We start from the raw sequence: 23486 nt of genomic DNA on the forward strand, positions 1-23486 counted from the left end.
ATGGACTACTACTACTACTGACAGATGTGATGGACTACTACTACTACTACTACTACTACTGTCAGATGTGATGGACTACTACTACTACTACTACTGTCAGATGTGATGGACTACTACTACTGTCAGATGTGACTGACTACTACTACTACTACTACTACTACTACTACTACTACTACTACTGTCAGATGTGATGGACTACTACTACTACTACTACTACTGTCAGATGTGATGGACTACTACTGTCAGATGTGATGGACTACTACTACTACTGACAGATGTGATGGACTACTACTACTACTACTACTACTACTGTCAGATGTGATGGACTACTACTACTACTACTACTACTGTCAGATGTGATGGACTACTACTACTGTCAGATGTGATGGACTACTACTACTACTACTACTACTACTACTACTGTCAGATGTGATGGACTACTACTACTACTACTACTGTCAGATGTGATGGACTACTACTACTACTACTACTGTCAGATGTGATGGACTACTACTACTACTGTCAGATGTGATGGACTACTACTACTACTGTCAGATGTGATGGACTACTACTACTACTACTGTCAGTTGTGATGGACTACTACTACTGTCAGTTGTGATGGACTACTACTACTGTCAGATGTGATGGACTACTACTACTACTGTCAGATGTGATGGACTACTACTACTACTACTACTACTACTGTCAGATGTGATGGACTACTACTACTACTACTACTACTGTCAGATGTGATGGACTACTACTACTACTACTACTACTACTACTGTCAGATGTGATGGACTACTACTACTACTACTGTCAGATGTGATGGACTACTACTACTACTACTACTACTGTCAGATGTGATGGACTACTACTACTGTCAGATGTGATGGACTACTACTACTACTACTACTACTACTACTGTCAGATGTGATGGACTACTACTACTACTACTACTGTCAGATGTGATGGACTACTACTACTACTACTACTGTCAGATGTGATGGACTACTACTACTACTGTCAGATGTGATGGACTACTACTACTACTGTCAGATGTGATGGACTACTACTACTACTACTGTCAGTTGTGATGGACTACTACTACTGTCAGTTGTGATGGACTACTACTACTGTCAGATGTGATGGACTACTACTACTACTGTCAGATGTGATGGACTACTACTACTACTACTACTACTACTGTCAGATGTGATGGACTACTACTACTACTACTACTACTGTCAGATGTGATGGACTACTACTACTACTACTACTACTGTCAGATGTGATGGACTACTACTACTACTACTGTCAGATGTGATGGACTACTACTACTACTACTGTCAGATGTGATGGACTACTACTACTACTACTGTCAGATGTGATGGACTACTACTACTACTACTACTACTGTCAGATGTGATGGACTACTACTACTACTACTGTCAGATGTGATGGACTACTACTACTACTACCACTACTACTACTACTACTACTGTCAGTTGTGATGGACTATTACTACTACTACTGTCAGTTGTGATGGACTACTACTACTACTACTACTACTGTCAGATGTGATGGACTACTACTACTACTACTACTACTGTCAGATGTGATGGACTACTACTACTACTACTACTGTCAGATGTGATGGACTACTACTACTACTGTCAGATGTGATGGACTACTACTACTACTGTCAGATGTGATGGACTACTACTACTACTGTCAGATGTGATGGACTACTACTACTACTGTCAGATGTGATGGACTACTACTACTACTGTCAGATGTGATGGACTACTACTACTACTACTACTGTCAGATGTGATGGACTACTACTACTACTGTCAGATGTGATGGACTACTACTACTACTACTACTACTACTGTCAGATGTGATGGACTACTACTACTGTCAGATGTGATGGACTACTACTACTACTACTGTCAGATGTGATGGACTACTACTACTGTCAGATGTGATGGACTACTACTACTACTGACAGATGTGATGGACTACTACTACTACTGACAGATGTGATGGACTACTACTACTACTGTCAGATGTGATGGACTACTACTACTACTACTACTACTACTGTCAGATGTGATGGACTACTACTACTACTACTACTGTCAGATGTGATGGACTACTACTACTACTACTACTGTCAGATGTGATGGACTACTACTACTACTACTACTGTCAGATGTGATGGACTACTACTACTACTACTACTGTCAGATGTGATGGACTACTACTACTACTACTACTGTCAGATGTGATGGACTACTACTACTACTACTACTGTCAGATGTGATGGACTACTACTACTACTACTACTGTCAGATGTGATGGACTACTACTACTACTGTCAGATGTGATGGACTACTACTACTACTACTACTACTACTGCCAGATGTGATGGACTACTACTACTACTACTACTACTGCCAGATGTGATGGACTACTACTACTACTACTACTACTGTCAGATGTGATGGACTACTACTACTACTGTCAGATGTGATGGACTACTACTACTACTGTCAGATGTGATGGACTACTACTACTACTGTCAGATGTGATGGACTACTACTACTACTACTACTACTGTCAGATGTCATGGACTACTACTACTGTCAGATGTGATGGACTACTACTACTACTGTCAGATGTGATGGACTACTACTACTACTACTACTGTCAGATGTGATGGACTACTACTACTACTACTACTACTGTCAGATGTGATGGACTACTACTACTACTGTCAGATGTGATGGACTACTACTACTACTGTCAGATGTGATGGACTACTACTACTACTACTGTCAGATGTGATGGACTACTACTACTACTACTGTCAGTTGTGATGGACTACTACTACTACTGTCAGATGTGATGGACTACTACTACTACTGTCAGATGTGATGGACTACTACTACTACTGTCAGATGTGATGGACTACTACTACTACTGTCAGATGTGATGGACTACTACTACTACTGTCAGATGTGATGGACTACTACTACTACTGTCAGATGTGATGGACTACTACTACTACTGTCAGATGTGATGGACTACTACTACTACTACTACTACTGTCAGATGTGATGGACTACTACTACTACTACTGTCAGATGTGATGGACTACTACTACTACTGTCAGATGTGATGGACTACTACTACTACTACTACTGTCAGATGTGATGGACTACTACTACTACTGTCAGATGTGATGGACTACTACTACTACTGTCAGATGTGATGGACTACTACTACTACTGTCAGATGTGATGGACTACTACTACTGTCAGATGTGATGGACTACTACTACTACTACTGTCAGATGTGATGGACTACTACTACTACTACTACTACTGTCAGATGTGATGGACTACTACTACTACTACTACTACTACTACTACTGTCAGATGTGATGGACTACTACTACTACTACTACTACTACTACTACTGTCAGTTGTGATGGACTACTACTACTACTGTCAGATGTGATGGACTACTACTACTACTGTCAGATGTGATGGACTACTACTACTACTACTACTACTACTGTCAGATGTGATGGACTACTACTACTACTACTGTCAGATGTGATGGACTACTACTACTACTACTGTCAGATGTGATGGACTACTACTACTACTACTACTACTACTACTGTCAGATGTGATGGACTACTACTACTACTACTGTCAGATGTGATGGACTACTACTACTACTACTGTCAGATGTGATGGACTACTACTACTACTACTGTCAGATGTGATGGACTACTACTACTACTACTGTCAGATGTGATGGACTACTACTACTACTACTGTCAGATGTGATGGACTACTACTACTACTACTGTCAGATGTGATGGACTACTACTACTACTACTGTCAGATGTGATGGACTACTACTACTACTGTCAGATGTGATGGACTACTACTACTACTGTCAGATGTGATGGACTACTACTACTACTACTACTACTGTCAGATGTGGTGGACTACTACTACTACTACTGTCAGATGTGATGGACTACTACTACTACTACTACTGTCAGATGTGATGGACTACTACTACTACTGTCAGATGTGATGGACTACTACTACTACTGTCAGATGTGATGGACTACTACTACTACTACTACTACTACTGTCAGATGTGATGGACTACTACTACTACTACTACTGTCAGATGTGATGGACTACTACTACTACTACTACTACTACTGTCAGATGTGATGGACTACTACTACTACTACTACTACTGTCAGATGTGATGGACTACTACTACTACTACTACTGTCAGATGTGATGGACTACTACTACTACTACTACTACTACTGTCAGATGTGATGGACTACTACTACTACTGTCCGATGTGATGGACTACTACTACTACTACTACTGTCAGATGTGATGGACTACTACTACTACTACTACTACTACTGTCAGATGTGATGGACTACTACTACTACTACTGTCAGATGTGATGGACTACTACTACTGTCAGATGTGATGGACTACTACTACTACTACTACTGTCAGATGTGATGGACTACTACTACTACTACTACTACTACTACTGTCAGATGTGATGGACTACTACTACTACTGTCCGATGTGATGGACTACTACTACTACTGTCCGATGTGATGGACTACTACTACTACTACTACTGTCAGATGTGATGGACTACTACTACTACTACTACTGTCAGATGTGATGGACTACTACTACTACTACTGTCAGATGTGATGGACTACTACTACTACTACTACTGTCAGATGTGATGGACTACTACTACTACTACTACTGTCAGATGTGATGGACTACTACTAATGTCAGATGTGATGGACTACTACTACTACTACTGTCAGATGTGATGGACTACTACTACTACTACTACTGTCAGTTGTGATGGACTACTACTACTACTGTCAGATGTGATGGACTACTACTACTACTACTGTCAGATGTGATGGACTACCACTACTGTCAGATGTGATGGACTACTACTACTACTACTACTACTGTCAGATGTGATGGACTACTACTACTACTACTACTGTCAGATGTGATGGACTACTACTACTACTACTGTCAGATGTGATGGACTACTACTACTACTACTACTACTACTACTGTCAGATGTGATCAACTTCTACTCACATATTGCTATTGTTTCTCACCTGCAGTGTATGATATACCGTTTTGCATCGCTGAGTCGCTCTCCATTGGACTGAATCCAGGTGGTGAGTCACATATTGCTAACACCTATCCAATCCTCTCAGATCTCCAAGGTACCAAGGGGCTTGATTTGGGATTCAGAGATCCACTCGGCCTTGTGGAGTGTTGTAGCAGGACCAAGTGTTCTTAAGTGGTTTACTAACCGTGCTATGAAACACCACACTGTGTCCGTTGCCGGTGCTCTCCATGTGTGTAGCCAGGTTGAGGCAGATGGCCCGGTGTCTGATGGCATCCATGGTCTGGGCGTCAAAGAAATCATGAGGTCTCGCTGGTGGAAGAGGAGACACTGGGATGAGAGCAGAGAGAGTCTGGGATGAGAGGTGAGGAGGTACAGTGAGACCAGCAGTGAGACCAGCAGTGAGACCAACAGTGAGACCAGCAGTGAGACAGCAGTGAGACCAACAGTGAGACAGCAGTGAGACAGCAGTGAGACCAGCAGTGAGACCAGCAGTGAGACAGCAGTGAGACAGCAGTGAGACCAGCAGTGAGACCAGCAGTGAGACCAGCAGTGAGACAACAGTGAGACCAGCAGTGAGACCAACAGTGAGACCAGCAGTGAGACAACAGTGAGACCAGCAGTGAGACCAGCAGTGAGACCAGCAGTGAGACCAGCAGTGAGACCAGCAGTGAGACCAGCAGTGAGACCAGCAGTGAGACTAGCAGTGAGACCAGCAGTGAGACAACAGTGAGACCAGCAGTGAGACAACAGTGAGACCAGCAGTGAGACCAGCAGTGAGACCAGCAGTGAGACCAGCAGTGAGACCAGCAGTGAGACCAGCAGTAAGACAACAGTGAGACCAGCAGTGAGACAACAGTGAGACCAGCAGTGAGACAACAGTGAGACCAGCAGTAAGACAACAGTGAGACCAGCAGTGAGACCAGCAGTGAGACAGCAGTGAGACCAGCAGTGAGACCAACAGTGAGACCAGCAGTGAGACCAACAGTGAGACCAACAGTGAGACCAACAGTGAGACCAGCAGTGAGACCAGCAGTGAGACCAGCAGTGAGACAACAGTGAGACCAACAGTGAGACCAACAGTGAGACCAGCAGTGAGACCAACAGTGAGACCAGCAGTGAGACCAACAGTGAGACCAGCAGTGAGACCAGCAGTGAGACAGCAGTGAGACCAGCAGTGAGACCAGCAGTGAGACCAGCAGTGAGACCAGACCAACACCACTGTGTCCTGGTGAAGATCATCAGTATGACAACATAGTGAAATGACACAGTTTTTAAAAAGGTTCATTGTTGCTTTAGTACTGCATTAGTACTACATTGAACAGAGCTGGGTAGGCTCCTTTCTAACTGTAACCGTGTACATTAGCTATGAGCAGAACATATTATTCAACAGAACAGGGTTAGAGTTGAAAGAATGTGTTGCCTGGCTGGCTGAAAAACAATCAAGGGTATTTTCCATGTCAAAATACAGTATATTTAGAAAAGAGCTGTCTGTCCTGCTCTCACACTTCTCCTGACAAAGAGCCAGACATCATCCTGACCTCCTCCCGAGTGCTGTCACAAGTGAGAAGTAATATTTTGAGGGTTGGAACCAACATTATTTTCCAATCTTTCCATTCTGAACAGAACCCCTATTTCTTTTAATTCCGTTCCAGTGTTACGACATAATACAGTTCTGAACCCCAAAAAGTAAATGGTTCATATAGTTCCTTTTCATTCATGTTTTAACCCTGGAAATCAACAGTTTTTTACATTGAGTTGATTAATTTACTCCACCGTTTAACGCGGCTAGAGCAGCTTGCTATGGAACAGGTAAGGTAGTTGTTTGCATGTTTGATTGTTCATATAAGTGCAGGCGCGAGACGCGACTGAAATTTCACAGGTGGGTAGAGAGAGTGGTGGATATGGAGGGAGCTTGGCTTGAAACGCTGAGTTGGAATGTGTTTAGGCTCTTACTAGCATCATAACTTCACTGAATTACAGAATTATATACTAGATATTAAGAATGCATATATTTTTTGTTTTGAAAGACTTGAAAATAACGTTTCTGTTCCGGAACACTAGAGATCACTTTCGTTCCCGGTTCTGGTTCTGTTCCTAAAAGAATGTCAACCTTCTCCGGGTTTTCAGTTCCCTGTGTGTGTGTGTGTGTGTGTTCAGCGCCAGCAAGGCCGTGAGGGAGCTACCTGAACGTGTATGCTAGGTGAGGTGAAAAACCCCAGGTGACAGTTTGCAGTTGTGAAACGGTGACCACTTCACATGCCCCAAGGAACTTCTATTTTATCTAACTTTTCTTTAACTAGGCATGACAGTAACAAACACATTTTTATTTTACAATGACAGCCTACCCTGGCCAAACCCTCCCCTAACCCGGACGACGCTGGGCCAATTGTGCACCGCCCTACGGGACTCCCGATCAAGGCCGGTTGTGATACAGCCCGGGATCGAACCAGGGTCAGTAGTGACTCCTCTAGCACTGAGATGCAGTGACTTAGACTGCTGCGTCACTCGGGAGCCTTAAAACTAACTGGGTTTCTCTGAGTGTGTGGTCCAATTCTAATCTATCTTTACAGATGACCAAAGGCGTTGAGGTTAAAACATTGCGTAGAGTGTGTGACTGCAACTGGATCCTGGACTTCCTGACGGGCCGCCCCCAGGTGGTGAGGGTAGGCAACAACACATCCGCCACACTTACCATCAACACAGGGAGGCCCCCAGGGGTGTGTGATTAGTCCCCTCCTATACTCCATGTTCACAAAATGGCCGCCTACGACTCTAACACTATTATCAAGTTTGCTGTCGACAGGAGGGTGGTAGGCCTGATCACCAACAACAATGAGGCAGTGTGGTGCCAGGACAACAACCTCCCCCTCAATGTGAGCAAGACTAAGGAGCTGATCGTGGACTAGATGACAAGGCAGGCTTAACAGGCCCCCATTCTCATCGACGGGGCTGTAGTGGAGCGGGTTGAGAGCTTCAAGTTCCTTGGTGTCCACATCAACAACAAACTAGAATGGTCCAAACACACCAAGACAGTCGTGAAGAGGGCACGACAATGCCTATTCCCCCTCAGGAGACTGAAAAGATTTGGCATGGGTCCCCAGATCCTCAAGAAGTTCTACTGTTCTCTCTGCTACCACACAGCAAGCGGTACCGGAGCGCCAAGCCTAGGTCCAAAAGGCTTCTTAACAGCTTCTACCCACAAGCCATAAGACTGCTGAACAATTAATCAAATGGCCACCCGGACTATTTACATTGAACCCCCCTCCCCTATGTTTTTACACTGCTGCTACTCGCTGTTTATTATCTATACATAGTCACTTTACCCCTACCTACATGTACAAATTACCTCGACTAACCAGTACCCCCGCACATTGACTCGGTACCGGTACCCCCTGTATATAGCCTCGTTATTGCTAAGGCACATGACAGCCCACTTGGAGTTTGCCAAAAGGCACCTAAAGACTCTCAGACCATGAGAAACAAGATTCTCTGGTCTGATGAAACCAAGATTGAACTCTTTTTCCTGAAGGCCAAGCGTCAAGTCTGGAGGAAACCTGGCACCATCCCTACGGTGAAGCATGGTGGTGGCAGCATCATGCTGTGGGGATGTTTTTCAGTAGCAGGGACTGGGAGACTAGCCAGGATCGAAGGAAAGATGAACGGAGCAAAGTACTAAGAGATCCTTAATGAAAACTTGCTCCAGAGCGCTCAGGTCCTCAGACTGGGGTGAAGGTTCACCTTCCAACAAGACAATGACACTAAGCACACAGCCAAGACAACGCAGGAGTGGCTTTGGGACAAGTCTCTGAATGTCCTTGAGTGGCCCAGCCAGAACCCGGACTTGAACCCGACCAAACTTTTGACTGATACTGTATATAGAGGCATACTAAGACAAGAAAAAACGTGACATTGTGTAAATGTTAACACATTCGTGCAGGAAATTAAGAAGTTGATTAAAATGCTGGAAGTGAATACTGGGATTAAACAATTAACTATGCAAATGAGCAAAATATTTTGTGCATAAAGGAAATAAATGCTCATTATAGAAGCCTGTTTTTAATAAGCGCCTGTTGTGTTCAGTGATTGAAGAAAACAAACACCCAGGCTGTTAATTTGACATTTTACTGTAGCTACTTGAATTCCCTCGTACCCCTGCACATCGACTCGGTACTTCCTGTAAATAGCCATGTTATTTTTACTTGTTATTGTTATTCACTGTGTATTTATTCCTTGTATCACTGTTTCTATTTATTATCTTTATCTCTGCATTGTTGAACAAATACCTGTTAGTCAGCATTTCACTGTTAGTCTACACCTGTTGTCTACAAACAAAACACACACACACACACACACACACACACACACACACACACACACACACACACACACACACACACACACACACACACACACACACACACACACACACACACACACACACACACACACACACACACAGCACTGTAGTAGGTACGTACGTAGCGAGCGCCTGCGTTTGTTCATCTGCGTTCGTTTCTTCCTCTTAGTAAGCCCAGCTTTAGAGGGAGACTCTTCCTTGAGTCTCGACTGACCGGACAGCTTAGAGGAGCTCTGCTGACTGAAGTGGGTGGGCACATGGCGCGCTAGCCCCCCCTGAGATGCAAAGCTGGCATTGCAGCCCCCCACCACACACTACGAGAGAGAGAGAGAGAGAGAGAGAGAGACAGACAGACAGACAGACAGACAGACAGACAGACAGACAGACAGAGATATAGAGAGAGACAGAGATATAGAGAGAGACAGAGATATATAGAGAGAGACAAAGATATATAGAGAGAGACACAGACAGAGAGAGACAGAGAGACAGAGACACAGACAGAGAGAGACAGAGAGACAGAGAGACAGAGAGACAGAGAGACAGACAGACAGAGAGACAGACAGACAGAGAGACAGACAGACAGACAGACAGAGACAGACAGAGACAGACAGACAGACAGACAGACAGACAGACAGACAGACAGACAGACAGACAGAGATATAGAGAGAGACAGAGATATAGAGAGAGACAAAGATATAGAGAGAGAGACACAGACAGAGAGAGACAGAGAGACAGACAGAGAGAGAGAGAAAAGCAGGTCACCATTCAGAAAACCACCTGAGACCTGCTAACAACACTAGAGTTGTGGGTTCAATTACCGCAGGGATTCCATACACACCTTGAAGGGTTTGTCTCCGCTGTGTGTCAGCATGTGTCTCTGGAGCCAGCTTGGACTGGTGGACGGAGTGTTGTACACCTTACAGCCCTTCCACAGACACACATACACCTGGTGGGGGGGGGGGGGGGGGGGGGCAGAGTTGGAGAAGGGGGGAGAGAGAGTTGGAGAAGGGGGAGAGAGAGTTGGAGAAGGGGGGAGAGAGAGTTGGAGAAGGGGGGAGAGAGAGTTGGAGAAGGGGGGAGAGAGAGTTGGAGAAGGGGGGAGAGAGAGTTGGAGAAGGGGGGAGAGAGAGTTGGAGAAGGGGGGAGAGAGAGTTAGAGATGAGGGGAGAGAGAGTTAGAGATGAGGGGAGAGAAAGTTAGAGATGGAGGGGAGAGAAAGTTAGAGATGAGGGGAGAGAAAGTTAGAGATGAGGGGAGAGAAAGTTAGAGATGAGGGGAGAGAGTTAGAGATGAGGGGAGAGAAAGTTGGAGATGGGGGGGAGAGAAAGTTGGAGATGGGGGGGAGAGAAAGTTGGAGATGGGGGGGAGAGAGAGTTAGAGATGAGAGAAAGTTAGAGATGAGGGGAGAGAAAGTTAGAGATGAGGGTAGAGAAAGTTAGAGATGAGGGGAGAGAAAGTTAGAGATGGGGGGAGAGAAAGTTAGAGATGGGGGGAGAGAAAGTTAGAGATGGGGGGAGAGAAAGTTAGAGATGAGGGGAGAGAGAGTTAGAGATGAGGGGAGAGAGAGTTAGAGATGAGGGGAGAGAGAGTTAGAGATGAGGGGAGAGAAAGTTGGAGATGAGGGGAGAGAAAGTTGGAGATGAGGGGAGAGAGAGTTGGAGATGGGGGGAGAGAGAGTTAGAGATGAGGGGAGAGAAAGTTGGAGATGGGGGAGAGAGAGTTGGAGATGGGGGGAGAGAGAGTTAGAGATGAGGGGAGAGAAAGTTGGAGATGAGGGGAGAGAGAGTTGGAGATGGGGGGAGAGAGAGTTAGAGATGAGGGGAGAGAAAGTTGGAGATGAGGGGAGAGAGAGTTGGAGATGGGGGGAGAGAGAGTTAGAGATGAGGGGAGAGAAAGTTGGAGATGAGGGGAGAGAGAGTTGGAGATGGGGGGAGAGAGAGTTGGAGATGAGGGGAGAGAGAGTTGGAGATGAGGGGAGAGAGAGTTGGAGATGGGGGGAGAGAGAGTTAGAGATGAGGGGAGAGAGAGTTGGAGATGGGGGGAGAGAGAGTTAGAGATGAGGGGAGAGAAAGTTGGAGATGGGGGGAGAGAGAGTTAGAGATGAGGGGAGAGAAAGTTGGAGATGGGGGGAGAGAGAGTTAGAGATGAGAGAAAGTTAGAGATGAGGGGAGAGAGAGTTGGAGATGAGGAGAGAGTTTATTTTTCCCTAACCCTACTACCCCTCCCCTACTTTGAGTAAACTAATGGACAACAACCCCCATCTATCTCCGAAAACCATCCAGTTTTGATTTACAGCGGCAAGAAAAAGTATATGTGAACCCTTTGGAAATACCTGGATTTCTGCATAAATTGGTCATCAAATTTGATCTGATATAGAGAAGCCTGGGTCATGTTCATCGGGGCCAAAAGTAGCAAACCAGTTTAAAACGATGGTCCAGCTAGTGCCTTCCTGTTTTACTCAGTTTCAAAAGGTTTTCTCCCAAATGAACACAACCCTATTTTGTCCTGGTTCCTGACACTACACTACCCACCCCTCCTCTCTGTCCGTCGACATGCAGGCCCCTGATGTGTTCAGCCAGGTCTGGGCTGCAGGTGAAGCAGAGGCCACATTGGTCCCAGCAGCAGCTGTTCCCCACTGCCTGGCCCTTGGTACTGGAGTGGCACTGGGCGGCACTGCCCTGCCCGTTCATCATGGCAGGGGTGGAACGTCCGCTGGAAACCGTGCTCTCCATGTCCATCAGGGTACTGCTGATACTGAGACAAAGACAGAGACACAGAGAGAGACAGACACAGAGAGAGACAGACACAGAGAGAGACACAGAGAGAGACAGAGAGACACAGGGAGAAACAGAGAGAGACAGAGAGACAGACAGACACACAGAGACACAGAGAGACAGAGACAAAGAGAGAAACAAACACAGAGAGACAGAGAGAGAGACACAAAGAGAGACAGAGAGAGACACAGAGAGAGAGACAGAGAGACACAGAGAGAGACAGAGAGAGACACAGAGAGAGAGAGAGAGACAGAGAGAGAGACACACAGAGAGAGACACAGAGAGAGAGATGTACACAGTCATCATTCTGAAGTAAAGCGACTAGGGAAATACACCATAGCATCAGCACATCTCAATGTGAGTCTATCAGACAACCATCTAGTGAACAAGAGGGAGACGTCTTTATTCTGACACGCTAAACATGTCAGACGATGAGGAACAGGTGCAGCTGTGAATATAGTCTGCATTTACACAGGCAGCCCCATTCTGATATTTTATCCACTAATGGGTCTTTTGACCAATCACATACGATCTTTTCACATCAGATATTTTTCAGAGCTGATCTGATTGGTCAAAAGAAGTGGGCTGCCTGTCTAAAGCAGCCTATGTAAAGTCAGGAAGCCTGATTGTACTTGGACAGACTTCCTGTGTGTGTCACCTGCCGTTACTGCTGCTAATTGGCTCCTCGTACCATTTCAGGGGGTTTTAAGACACACATTCTGACACATGATTCAAATGCAACTGTCAAGTCAAACATACTTCCAGCCTGAGTGAATGGAACAGAGGCACAGTTGATATTTACAAGATGAAAGTGCACATATTTGTTTCAATCAAAAGTCAAAAACTACAGGCTAAATGAGGTATGCATTACCGGTTTATAAAGACCTGCAGATACACTGAGTGTACAAAACATTAGGAACACCTTCCAAATATTGAGTTGCACCGCCCTTTGGCCCTCAGAACAGCCTCAAGTCGCCGGGGTCATGGACTCTACAAGGTGTCGAAAGCATAACGCTGGGTTGTCTCCATCGCTTCCCACAGTTGTGTCAAGTTGGCTGGTTGTAGATCTCTACTCCGAATAGCTTGTTCCATCTCATCCCACAGATCTGGTGACTGGGCAGGTCACTGCAATAAGCTGAAGTCACTATCATGTTTTGTGGAACCATTCCTGGACAATCCTAGCCTTGTGCCCTGGGGCTTTATCTGTCTGAAAAACAAATCCACTGTCATGAAGGGATGTACCTGATTGGCGATGATGTTCAGACTTCCTGTGGCATTCAAACGTTGCTCGACTTTTATCAGTGCCCCAATGTGTCGTGAAAACACACCCCCACCACCCTGCAATGTTGACACGCGGCCATACCCTAGTCCTCCAATCAGCAGGAACCAGGACTCATCAGACCAGACAATGGTTTTCCATTTCTCCAGTGTTTTTGTTCCCACTGCAACCACAGTTTTGATGTTTCATCTGAAACGAGTGGAAGTGTGTAAGGTCTTCGGCTGCCGTACCCCATTCGCGTCAAGGTACGGCGTCTACTAGAGGTAGACCGATTAGGATTTTTCAACGCCGATACCAATTATTGGAGGACAAAAAAAAGCAGATACCAATTATTGGAGGACCAAAAAAAAGCCGATTTTTATATATATATTTGTAATAATGACAATTACAACAATATTGAATGAACAATGAACACTTTTATTTTAACTTAATATAATACATTAAAAAAATCGATTTAGTCTCATAAATAATGAAACATGTTCTATTTGGTTTAAATAATGCAAAAACAAAGTGTTGGAGAAGAAAGTAAAAGTGGAATATGTGCCATGTAAAAAAGCTAACGTTTAAGTTCCTTGCTCAGAACATGAGAACATATGAAAGCTGGTGTTTCCTTTTAACATGAGTCTTCAATATTCCCAGGTAAGATGTTTTAGGTTGTAGTTATTATAGGAATTATAGGACTATTTCTCTCTATACCATTTGTATTTCATATACCTTTGACTATTGGATGTTCTTATAGGCACTATTGTATTGCCAGCCTAATCTCGGGAGTTGATAGGCTTGAAGTCATAAACAGCTCACTGCTTGAAGCACAGCAAAGAGCTGCTGCCAAATGCAGGAAAGTGCTGTTTGAATGAATGCTTACGAGCCTGCTGCTGCCTACCATCGCTCAGTCAGACTGCTCTATCACATATCAAATCATAGACTTAATTATAATATAATAACACACAGAAATACGAGCCTTTGGTCATTAATATGGTCGAATCCGGAAACTATCATTTCGAAAACAAAATGTTTATTATTTCAGTGAAATACGGAACCGTTCTGTATTTTATCTAACGAGTGGCCTCCATCAGTCTAAATATTCCTGTTATATTGCACAACCTTCAATGTTATGTCATAATTATGTAAAATTCTGGCAAAATAATTATGGTCTTTGTTAGGAAGAAACACAGAGCCAGGCGGCCCAAACTGTTGCATATACCGACTCTGCTTGCACAGAACGCAAGAGAAGTGACACAATTTCCCTAGTTAATATTGCCTGCTAACATGCACTTATTGTAACTAAAAATATATACTTCTGTGTATTGATTTTAAGACAGGCATTGATGTTTATGGTTAAGTACATTCGTGCAACAAATGTGCTTTTTTTCCGCGAATGCGCTTTTGTTAAATCATCACCCGTTTGGCGAAGTTGAAGTAGACTGATTCGATGATAAATTAACAGGCACCGCATTGATTATATGCAACGCAGGACAAGCTAGTTAAACTAGTAATATTAATCATGTGTAGTTAACTAGTGATTATGTGAAGATTGATTGTTTTTTTTATAAGATAAGTTGAATGTTAGCTAGCAACTCACCTTGGCTCCTTTTGATGCTGCACTCGTGTAACAGGTGGTCAGCCTGCCACGCAGTTTCCTCGTGGATCGCAATGTAATCGGCATCCAAAAAGGCAGATTACCGATTGTTATGAAAACTTGAAATCGGCCCTAATTAATCGGTCGACCTCTAGTGTCTACGGTGTCAAGGTACGGTGTCAAGGTACGGCGAGTTGTACATTCTTTTATGGGTCTTTGGGCACCAACTTTTCTCCTCTTTTGCACTCCAGTATCTCTACTTGAACATCACCATCTGCTCATCTGTCACTCCAGTATCTCTACTTGCACATCACCATCTGCTCATCTGTCACTCCAGTATCTCTACTTGCACATCACCATCTGCTCATCTGTCACTCCAGTATCTCTACTTGCACATCACCATCTGCTCATCTGTCACTCCAGTATCTCTACTTGAACATCACCATCTGCTCATCTATCACTCCAGTGGTAATTTGCTAAATTGTAATTACTTCGCTACTATGGCCTATTTATTGCCTTACCTCCTCACGCCATTTGCACACTATTATTTTTCTACTGTATTATTGATTGTACGTTTGTTTATTCCACGTGTAACTCTGTGTTGTTGTTTGTGTCGCACTGCTTTGCTTTATCTTGGCCAGGTCGCAGTTGTAAATGAGAACTTGTTCTCCACTAGCCTACCTGGTTAAATAAAGGTGAAATAAAAAATCAAATGTATTAAACAATGTTGTACTGGACTGTCAGTTGACTAAATGTAGCCCGTCTGTTGCTCTGCACAATTCATGTCAGTCTCCTTTGTCCTCTTTCATCAATGACCAGTTTTCAACCACTGGTCCTTTGGATGGTGCACCATTCTTGATAAACAAACATGGGAAACTGTTGACATTGACAAACCCAGCAGTGTTGCAGTTTTTGACACACTCAAACTGGTGCGTCTGGCACCTATTACCATACTCCGTTCAGTCTGGCACCTACTACCATACTCCGTTCAGTCTGGCACCTACTACCATACTCCGTTCAGTCTGGCACCTATTACCATACTCCGTTCAGTCTGGCACCTATTACCATACTCCGTTCAGTCTGGCACCTACTACCATACTCCGTTCAGTCTGGCACCTACTACCATACTCCGTTCAGTCTGGCACCTATTACCATACTTCGTTCAGTCTGGCACCTATTACCATACTCCGTTCAGTCTGGCACCTACTACCATACTCCGTTCAGTCTGGCACCTACTACCATACTCCGTTCAGTCTGGCACCTATTACCATACTCCGTTCAGTCTGGCACCTATTACCATACTCCGTTCAGTCTGGCACCTACTACCATACTCCGTTCAGTCTGGCACCTACTACCATACTTCGTTCAGTCTGGCACCTATTACCATACTTCGTTCAATCTGGCACCTATTACCATACTCCGTTCAGTCTGGCACCTATTACCATACTCCGTTCAGTCTGGCACCTACTACCATACTCCGTTCAGTCTGGCACCTACTACCATACTCCGTTCAGTCTGGCACCTATTACCATACTTCGTTCAGTCTGGCACCTATTACCATACTCCGTTCAGTCTGGCACCTACTACCATACTCCGTTCAGTCTGGCACCTACTACCATACTCCGTTCAGTCTGGCACCTATTACCATACTCCGTTCAGTCTGGCACCTATTACCATACTCCGTTCAGTCTGGCACCTACTACCATACTCCGTTCAGTCTGGCACCTATTACCATACTCCGTTCAGTCTGGCACCTATTACCATACTCCGTTCAGTCTGGCACCTACTACCATACTCCGTTCAGTCTGGCACCTATTACCATACTCCGTTCAAAGGTACTTAAATATTTTGTCTTGTCCGTTCACCCTCTGAATGTAACACATATACAATCCACGTCTCAACTGTCTCAAGGCTTAACAATCCTTATTTAACATGTCTCAATAAGGGATAAAAGCTTTCCCCTGACTTCACCTGGTCAGTCTATGTCGTGGAAAGAGCAGGTGTTACTAATGTTTTGTAGCCTACACTCCGCATATGCTTCACAAATCCCTTCAGGATATGATTGTGGCGCAGCAGCGGGAAGGCGGGCATCACATCTGCATGGCAACAACGTAGCTGCGCTGATGAAAGCACCAGCAACTAATTATTGGAAAAATTGTAGCCTCAACTGCAGACACTGTGTCAGTATTCCTGTGAACGTATTTGTTTGTGAGCCTGGGGGAAATGAAACAAATTAACACCGTGTTCCAAACATTTATCTTGAAATTGTATAGTTTACCAAGTACCAACCTGTCCTCTGAATCCATCCGGCTGAGCGGCTCTCCGTCCGAGGATGACATCTCTACGCTGGCCCTCCGCTTGTCTTCCACCGCAAGCTCCTCGAGGTCCCCACCTCTGGTGCTTGTTTTCTCCTCCCCGGGCTCCGGAGCATCGTCACGGACTTTGCTTTTTACCACACAGTCACTGACTGTAACAGGCGACTGGCTCTCCTCTCGTTGTTCTTCTGGTTTACTTTCTATTTCCTTCACCGTATCTTTAACTGTCTCGCTAGTCTCACCACCGTCCACTAGGCTACTCTGTTTCGTAGAGTCCGAGCAATTCTCATCTGTTTGAACAAGTTTGCATCCCACCGTCTTTTCTTCATCATCATCATCATCATCATCTGCGACCCCTGTTGCTGCTGCGACTGTTGTCGCCGCTGTCACCACCACCGCCTCCGCAGCATGTTTCACGTCCCCTTCTTCTCCGTCTTGCCCGCATTCCGCTACCCTTACTTCCATGTTCAGCAGTGCGTCTACGCTGCTAACACTCGGTTCATCTGTATCGGTGTCCGGTTGCTTTTCCTCCTTGGTCTTTTCTGTAAGCGTTTCACTGTTTTCCTCGCTCAATGCGGGAGCTTGCAATTCAGAAGAAGCGGTAGCCATTTTTACTGAACACCAATGGATATTTTCACTACGTGTGTCCTGCGCGGCGTCATGTCCCACAACTGGAGCGGTGTACACATTGGACAGAAGCGTTGCGGGGCGGGGAAAATATTAACAACGTATTTCACTCACTGAAGCGTTCCACGTGTTGGAGAAATCACGGGTTTGCAAACCACTATATATTTTTGTTCACCTTTATTTAACTAGGCAAATCAGTTTAAGAACAAATTCTTATTTACAATGACAACCTACCCCGGTCAAACCCTCCCCCAACCCGGACAACGCTGGGCCAACTGTGCGCCGCTCTATGGGACTCCCGATCACAGCCGGTTGTGATACAGCCCGAGATCGTAACCCGGGTCTGTAGGTGACACCTCTAGCACTGAGATGCAGTTCATTAGACCGCTGCGCCACTCAGAATCCTAAAATGATCTCGTTTAAATCAAATCTAAACTGGATTAGAGCCAATGGGGTGATCCCCGATGAACCCACACGGCCTATTGAACAATGTATGTCTGATGGGAACTGTTACAATTGCAAATGGTTACAATGCAGCCTGCCAGTACAGATCAGTGGTTTACTCTGTGACCACATGGCAGTGCTACTGCTTTAGTTATGAACAGGGATTTCCTTTGGACCTCTGGCGTTATCATTCTACAGATGTCAACTACACAATAACCGACATTTGTCTCACGGAAATGTATTCCTTTTGCGATTACATTTGCGACCTATAATAATCTCATATCATGAAAATCCCAGAACCTAGTACCCGTTCAAAAATACATAATTTTACCCAGATCATCAGAGTTGGTGAGAGATTCATTCAGATGTATGTGGAACATTCTCGATCACCAGTGTGCTGGAATTATTTTATTTTTATGAATACTGTCGTTTTTTCTTTCTCAATAAACCTGGAAACCCACAAAGTGAATATAACTCCATGAAAAGCACTTAGGCAGGATATATTCAACCCACAACTTTATTAACAGCAACAATTAGGAGCCAATATAAAGTATTTTGGGATGAGGAAATACTATGCTCATTGTCAATAAAACCATATTTGCTAGTTTCTAATATGGAGTAGCATCCAGTCATTCCACTCTTTACAATCACCACACCCACACATCAATGTGTAAGAACAATGACATTTATTTAACATCATATAAAACAAATGGGATATAAATATTGTAATATCATCAACTCTAAATATAATGTAGTAGTAGCCTGTTATGGATGTATTATCCTACACAGTCCAATCCTCTTCTCTCTGTACTGCGTACTACAGTACTGTGGTACAGTATATACACAAGTGCTGAGCGATTAACCAAAATGTAAGTTTTTTTTTAATTTTAATTTTTTTACTAATTGACTGACGTCGGTTCAATTATTTGAATTCCATTTTTTTTTTTTTTTAATCTTCATCCCCCCCCTGTGAGCTCTATGCAGTTTCTCTAGAGATAGACCAGCTCATGTCCGACCTGTGCGATGTACTGTAGTAGGGAGTTGTAGTTTCCAACAGGCCAATATTCTATAGTTTAGTGCAGAAAACGTGGTAATTAACTACAATGACCATAATCCATTGCGCGCCCGCCTACTTGTCCAGTCTGTGTGGAGCAGACACAGAGAGGGATTAGAAAACAGTTGCTTTGCGACGTATCTTTACCTGAAAATAAATAATCTAAGTGATTGATAGTTGTTTATTCAGTAGTCATAAAAGCAGGGGTGAAAGTAAGGTGGTACGGTCCGGTACGACGTCCCAGCAAAACAAATAGTGTGGGTATGCAGTACCGGTAAAACATGAGCCTATCACAATAATTAAAACGCTATCACACCACTATTTATCATTACATCAGAGGCATGAAAAAATGTGTAAATGAGACTTGAAAACGGGTAGTATACTCCACTCCAAAATGCAATGCGGTTTGACAAGAACACAGGAATTTTGCCAAGGCAGAGATGCGTGGCCGACACAGAGAAGCGAGCGGACAGCAGTGGCCGCATAAATTCTTGGCCTAATTACAGTCGGCAACAGAAGTCTCTTTCCATTCACCTGTTTGGGGGGGGGGGGGGGGGGGGGGTGGAAATATGTTGCGAGTGGATGAACTTACACAAGTAGCCTAGTAAAGTAGTCCTTTGAAGTGACTGTTAGACGAATCCAATTTTAAAAAACTATCATGACTGGTTGTGTTTATGCCACAGTAAAAAGGTAATACATTTTAAAAGTCTTTACGACTAGGCCCACAGAGATCCTATTGAATTAAAAGGGGATTCTATATGTAGTTATATGATTAGACCCATAACATGCTTTGGTGCCCACGCAAGAGCATAGGAGGTCCTGAAACGGGAAAACTATTCTACTTTTTTATTTTATTAAGTATGCCTTATTTACTTTTAAGAACTACAAAAATGGTGATGTTGTCAGACAACAGACAACAGCAGCGCTATAGAGATGAGATGACGACTTGGAATGAAATAATAAAGTCTTCAAATAAAACTAATGTAATAAACACAACAATTTAAATATTTTATTAAAGTAATGTGAATAAATGATGGTTAATAAGTGATGAGCAGTAATGGGCAGTCACTAACATCATGGGACTTTTATTCATTGTTATATTCTGTGTTGTTACAGGATTCAATCCACATAATAATGCATAGTGCATTTTGATGTCTAAAAAAATTATCGAAAGTGAAATCCAAAACGGATTTGTCCCCCCCATATAATCTAACCGAACCAACCTCAAAAAGCACTAATCGCTCAGCACTAATACACAATGTACCGCGGTACAGTTTATACCAGAGGGTTGGAACCTAAATTATTTTCCAATCGTTCGTTCTGAACAGAACCATTATCTTTTCCCGTTCCTTTCCACTGTTCCGACCAGTAAAATAAAGTTCTCAACCGGTTCGAACCCCAAAAAGTTACGTTTTATATCGTTCCTTTTTAAACCTCTGAAATCAAAATGTATTTTTTTTCATTGAGCTCAACATTAAATTACTTCACCAATGGATAGAGGAGCTTGCTATGGAGCAGGCCTGCTACAGAATGTACACTGAACAAAAATATAAACGCAACATGTAAAGTGTTGGTCCCATGTTTCATGAACTGAAATAAAAGTACCCGAAAATGTCCATACTCACAAAAAAACGTATTTCTCTCATATTTTGTGCACAAATTGGTTTACATCCCTGTTAGTGAGCATTTATCCTTTGCCAAGATAATCCATTCACCTGACAGGTGTGGCATATCAAGAAGCTGATTAAACAGCATGATCATTACACAGGTGCACCTTGTGCTGGGGAGAAGAAAAAAATATATATCTTTATTCCCAGTCATGTGAAATCCAGATTTAGGTAGGGCCTAATGAATTTATTTACATTGACTGATTTCCTTATGTGAACTGTAACTCCGTAAAATCGATAAAATTGTTAAAAAAAAAAAAAGATGAAGATTATGCTTTGGAGGGAGGGGGAAGGGCAGAGCCTACACACCGGCAAATATTTTCAGTTGGCAGGAAGACAGACACTGGAATACGTTTCTGAGTGACAGGTGAGGGCTTTGCATACAGTAGGTGCTTTGTTGCGCTTTTTTTTGTGGGAATGGAAAAAAATGCCCTGAACATAAAATTATTTTATTAACCGGTTCCCATGCTTTTAAAATAATGGTTCTGTTCCGGAACAGAATAGATCACTTTCGTTCTCGGTTCTCGTTCCCTCGAAAAATGTTGTTCTTTTCCAGTTTTCTGTTCTGTTCCCTGAACCGGTTCCAACCCCCGATAAACACACAATGCGTACCGTACACTATATACACAAAGAACTTAATTTTGGTAATTACAGTTTGTACACTAAAACTATTTTGTGTCCCTAATGACACCATTTTCCCTATATAGTGTACTACTTTTAACCAGGGACCAAAGGGCTATTTAGGGAATAGGGTGCCATGGCCCATAGGAGATGTGGTCAAAAGTAGGGCACTTGATAGGAAGCAGGGTGCCATTTGGGAGACAGCCTTAAACAAAACCATCTGCTTATTGCTCTTTACATGTGCTATCCTATCCCTTTGTCTTTCTGTTCCCAGGACACCTCAAAACCAACTAGTCGTAAAATAGACTTCTAAAAACCAAACCTCGGTCTGAAAACATTTTTAAATATATCTCTTCTCTTCTCAGCAATAGAAAAACTAAAACGAAGCATCTCTTTTTTTTTTTTTTTTTAAAAGCCAAAACATTCACGTGTCGGCAACAACAGTGCGACAGGGTTTGCGTCCGGAACGGCACCCTGTTCCTTACTACGTAGTGCACTCCTTTTGACCAGAGTCCTATAGGTCCTGATACAAAGTAGTGCACTCCTTTTGACCAGAGTCCTATAGGCCCTGATACAAAGTAGTGCACTCCTTTTGACCAGAGTCCTATAGGCCCTGATACAAAGTAGTGCACTCCTTTTGACCAGAGTCCTATAGGCCCTGATACAAAGTAGTGCACTCCTTTTGACCAGAGTCCTATAGGCCCTGATACAAAGTAGTGCACTCCTTTTGACCAGAGTCCTATAGGCCCTGATACAAAGTAGTGCACTCCTTTTGACCAGAGTCCTATAGGCCCTGATACAAAGTAGTGCACTCCTTTTGACCAGAGTCCTATAGGCCCTGATACAAAGTAGTGCACTCCTTTTGACCAGAGTCCTATAGGCCCTGATACAAAGTAGTGCACTCCTTTTGACCAGAGTCCTATAGGCCCTGATACAAAGTAGTGCACTCCTTTTGACCAGAGTCCTATAGGCCCTGATACAAAGTAGTGCACTCCTTTTGACCAGAGTCCTATAGGTCCTGATACAAAGTAGTGCACTCCTTTTGACCAGAGTCCTATAGGCCCTGATACAAAGTAGTGCACTCCTTTTGACCAGAGTCCTATAGGCCCTGATACAAAGTAGTGCACTCCTTTTGACCAGAGTCCTATAGGCCCTGATACAAAGTAGTGCACTCCTTTTGACCAGAGTCCTATAGGCCCTGATACAAAGTAGTGCACTCCTTTTGACCAGAGTCCTATAGGCCCTGATACAAAGTAGTGCACTCCTTTTGACCAGAGTCCTATAGGCCCTGATACAAAGTAGTGCACTCCTTTTGACCAGAGTCCTATAGGCCCTGATACAAAGTAGTGTACTCCTTTTGACCAGAGTCCTATAGGCCCTGATACAAAGTAGTGCACTCCTTTTGACCAGAGTCCTATAGGCCCTGATACAAAGTAGTGCACTCCTTTTGACCAGAGTCCTATAGGCCCTGATACAAAGTAGTGCACTCCTTTTGACCAGAGTCCTATAGGCCCTGATACAAAGTAGTGTACTC

At 43.8% G+C, this 23486-nt stretch overlaps 1 protein-coding gene across 1 annotated transcript in view; it reads right to left on the minus strand.

The window, feature by feature from the left end:
* Positions 1 to 18196, minus strand: part of LOC120066501 (zinc finger protein aebp2-like) — a 67827-nt gene extending 49631 nt beyond the window's left edge. The window contains exons 1-5 of the mRNA XM_039017914.1: positions 17514 to 18196; positions 12124 to 12346; positions 10431 to 10538; positions 9714 to 9906; positions 5420 to 5562 (exon numbers count right to left, since the gene is read on the minus strand). Coding sequence (XP_038873842.1) covers positions 5420 to 5562; positions 9714 to 9906; positions 10431 to 10538; positions 12124 to 12346; positions 17514 to 18148 — 1302 coding nt within the window. The 5' untranslated portion in view covers positions 18149 to 18196. The remainder of the gene's footprint in view (positions 1 to 5419; positions 5563 to 9713; positions 9907 to 10430; positions 10539 to 12123; positions 12347 to 17513) is intronic.
* Positions 18197 to 23486: the final 5290 nt, after the last annotated feature.

The sequence above is a fragment of the Salvelinus namaycush genome, chromosome 21, assembly GCF_016432855.1.
Source record: "Salvelinus namaycush isolate Seneca chromosome 21, SaNama_1.0, whole genome shotgun sequence".
Lineage (NCBI taxonomy): Eukaryota > Metazoa > Chordata > Actinopteri > Salmoniformes > Salmonidae > Salvelinus > Salvelinus namaycush.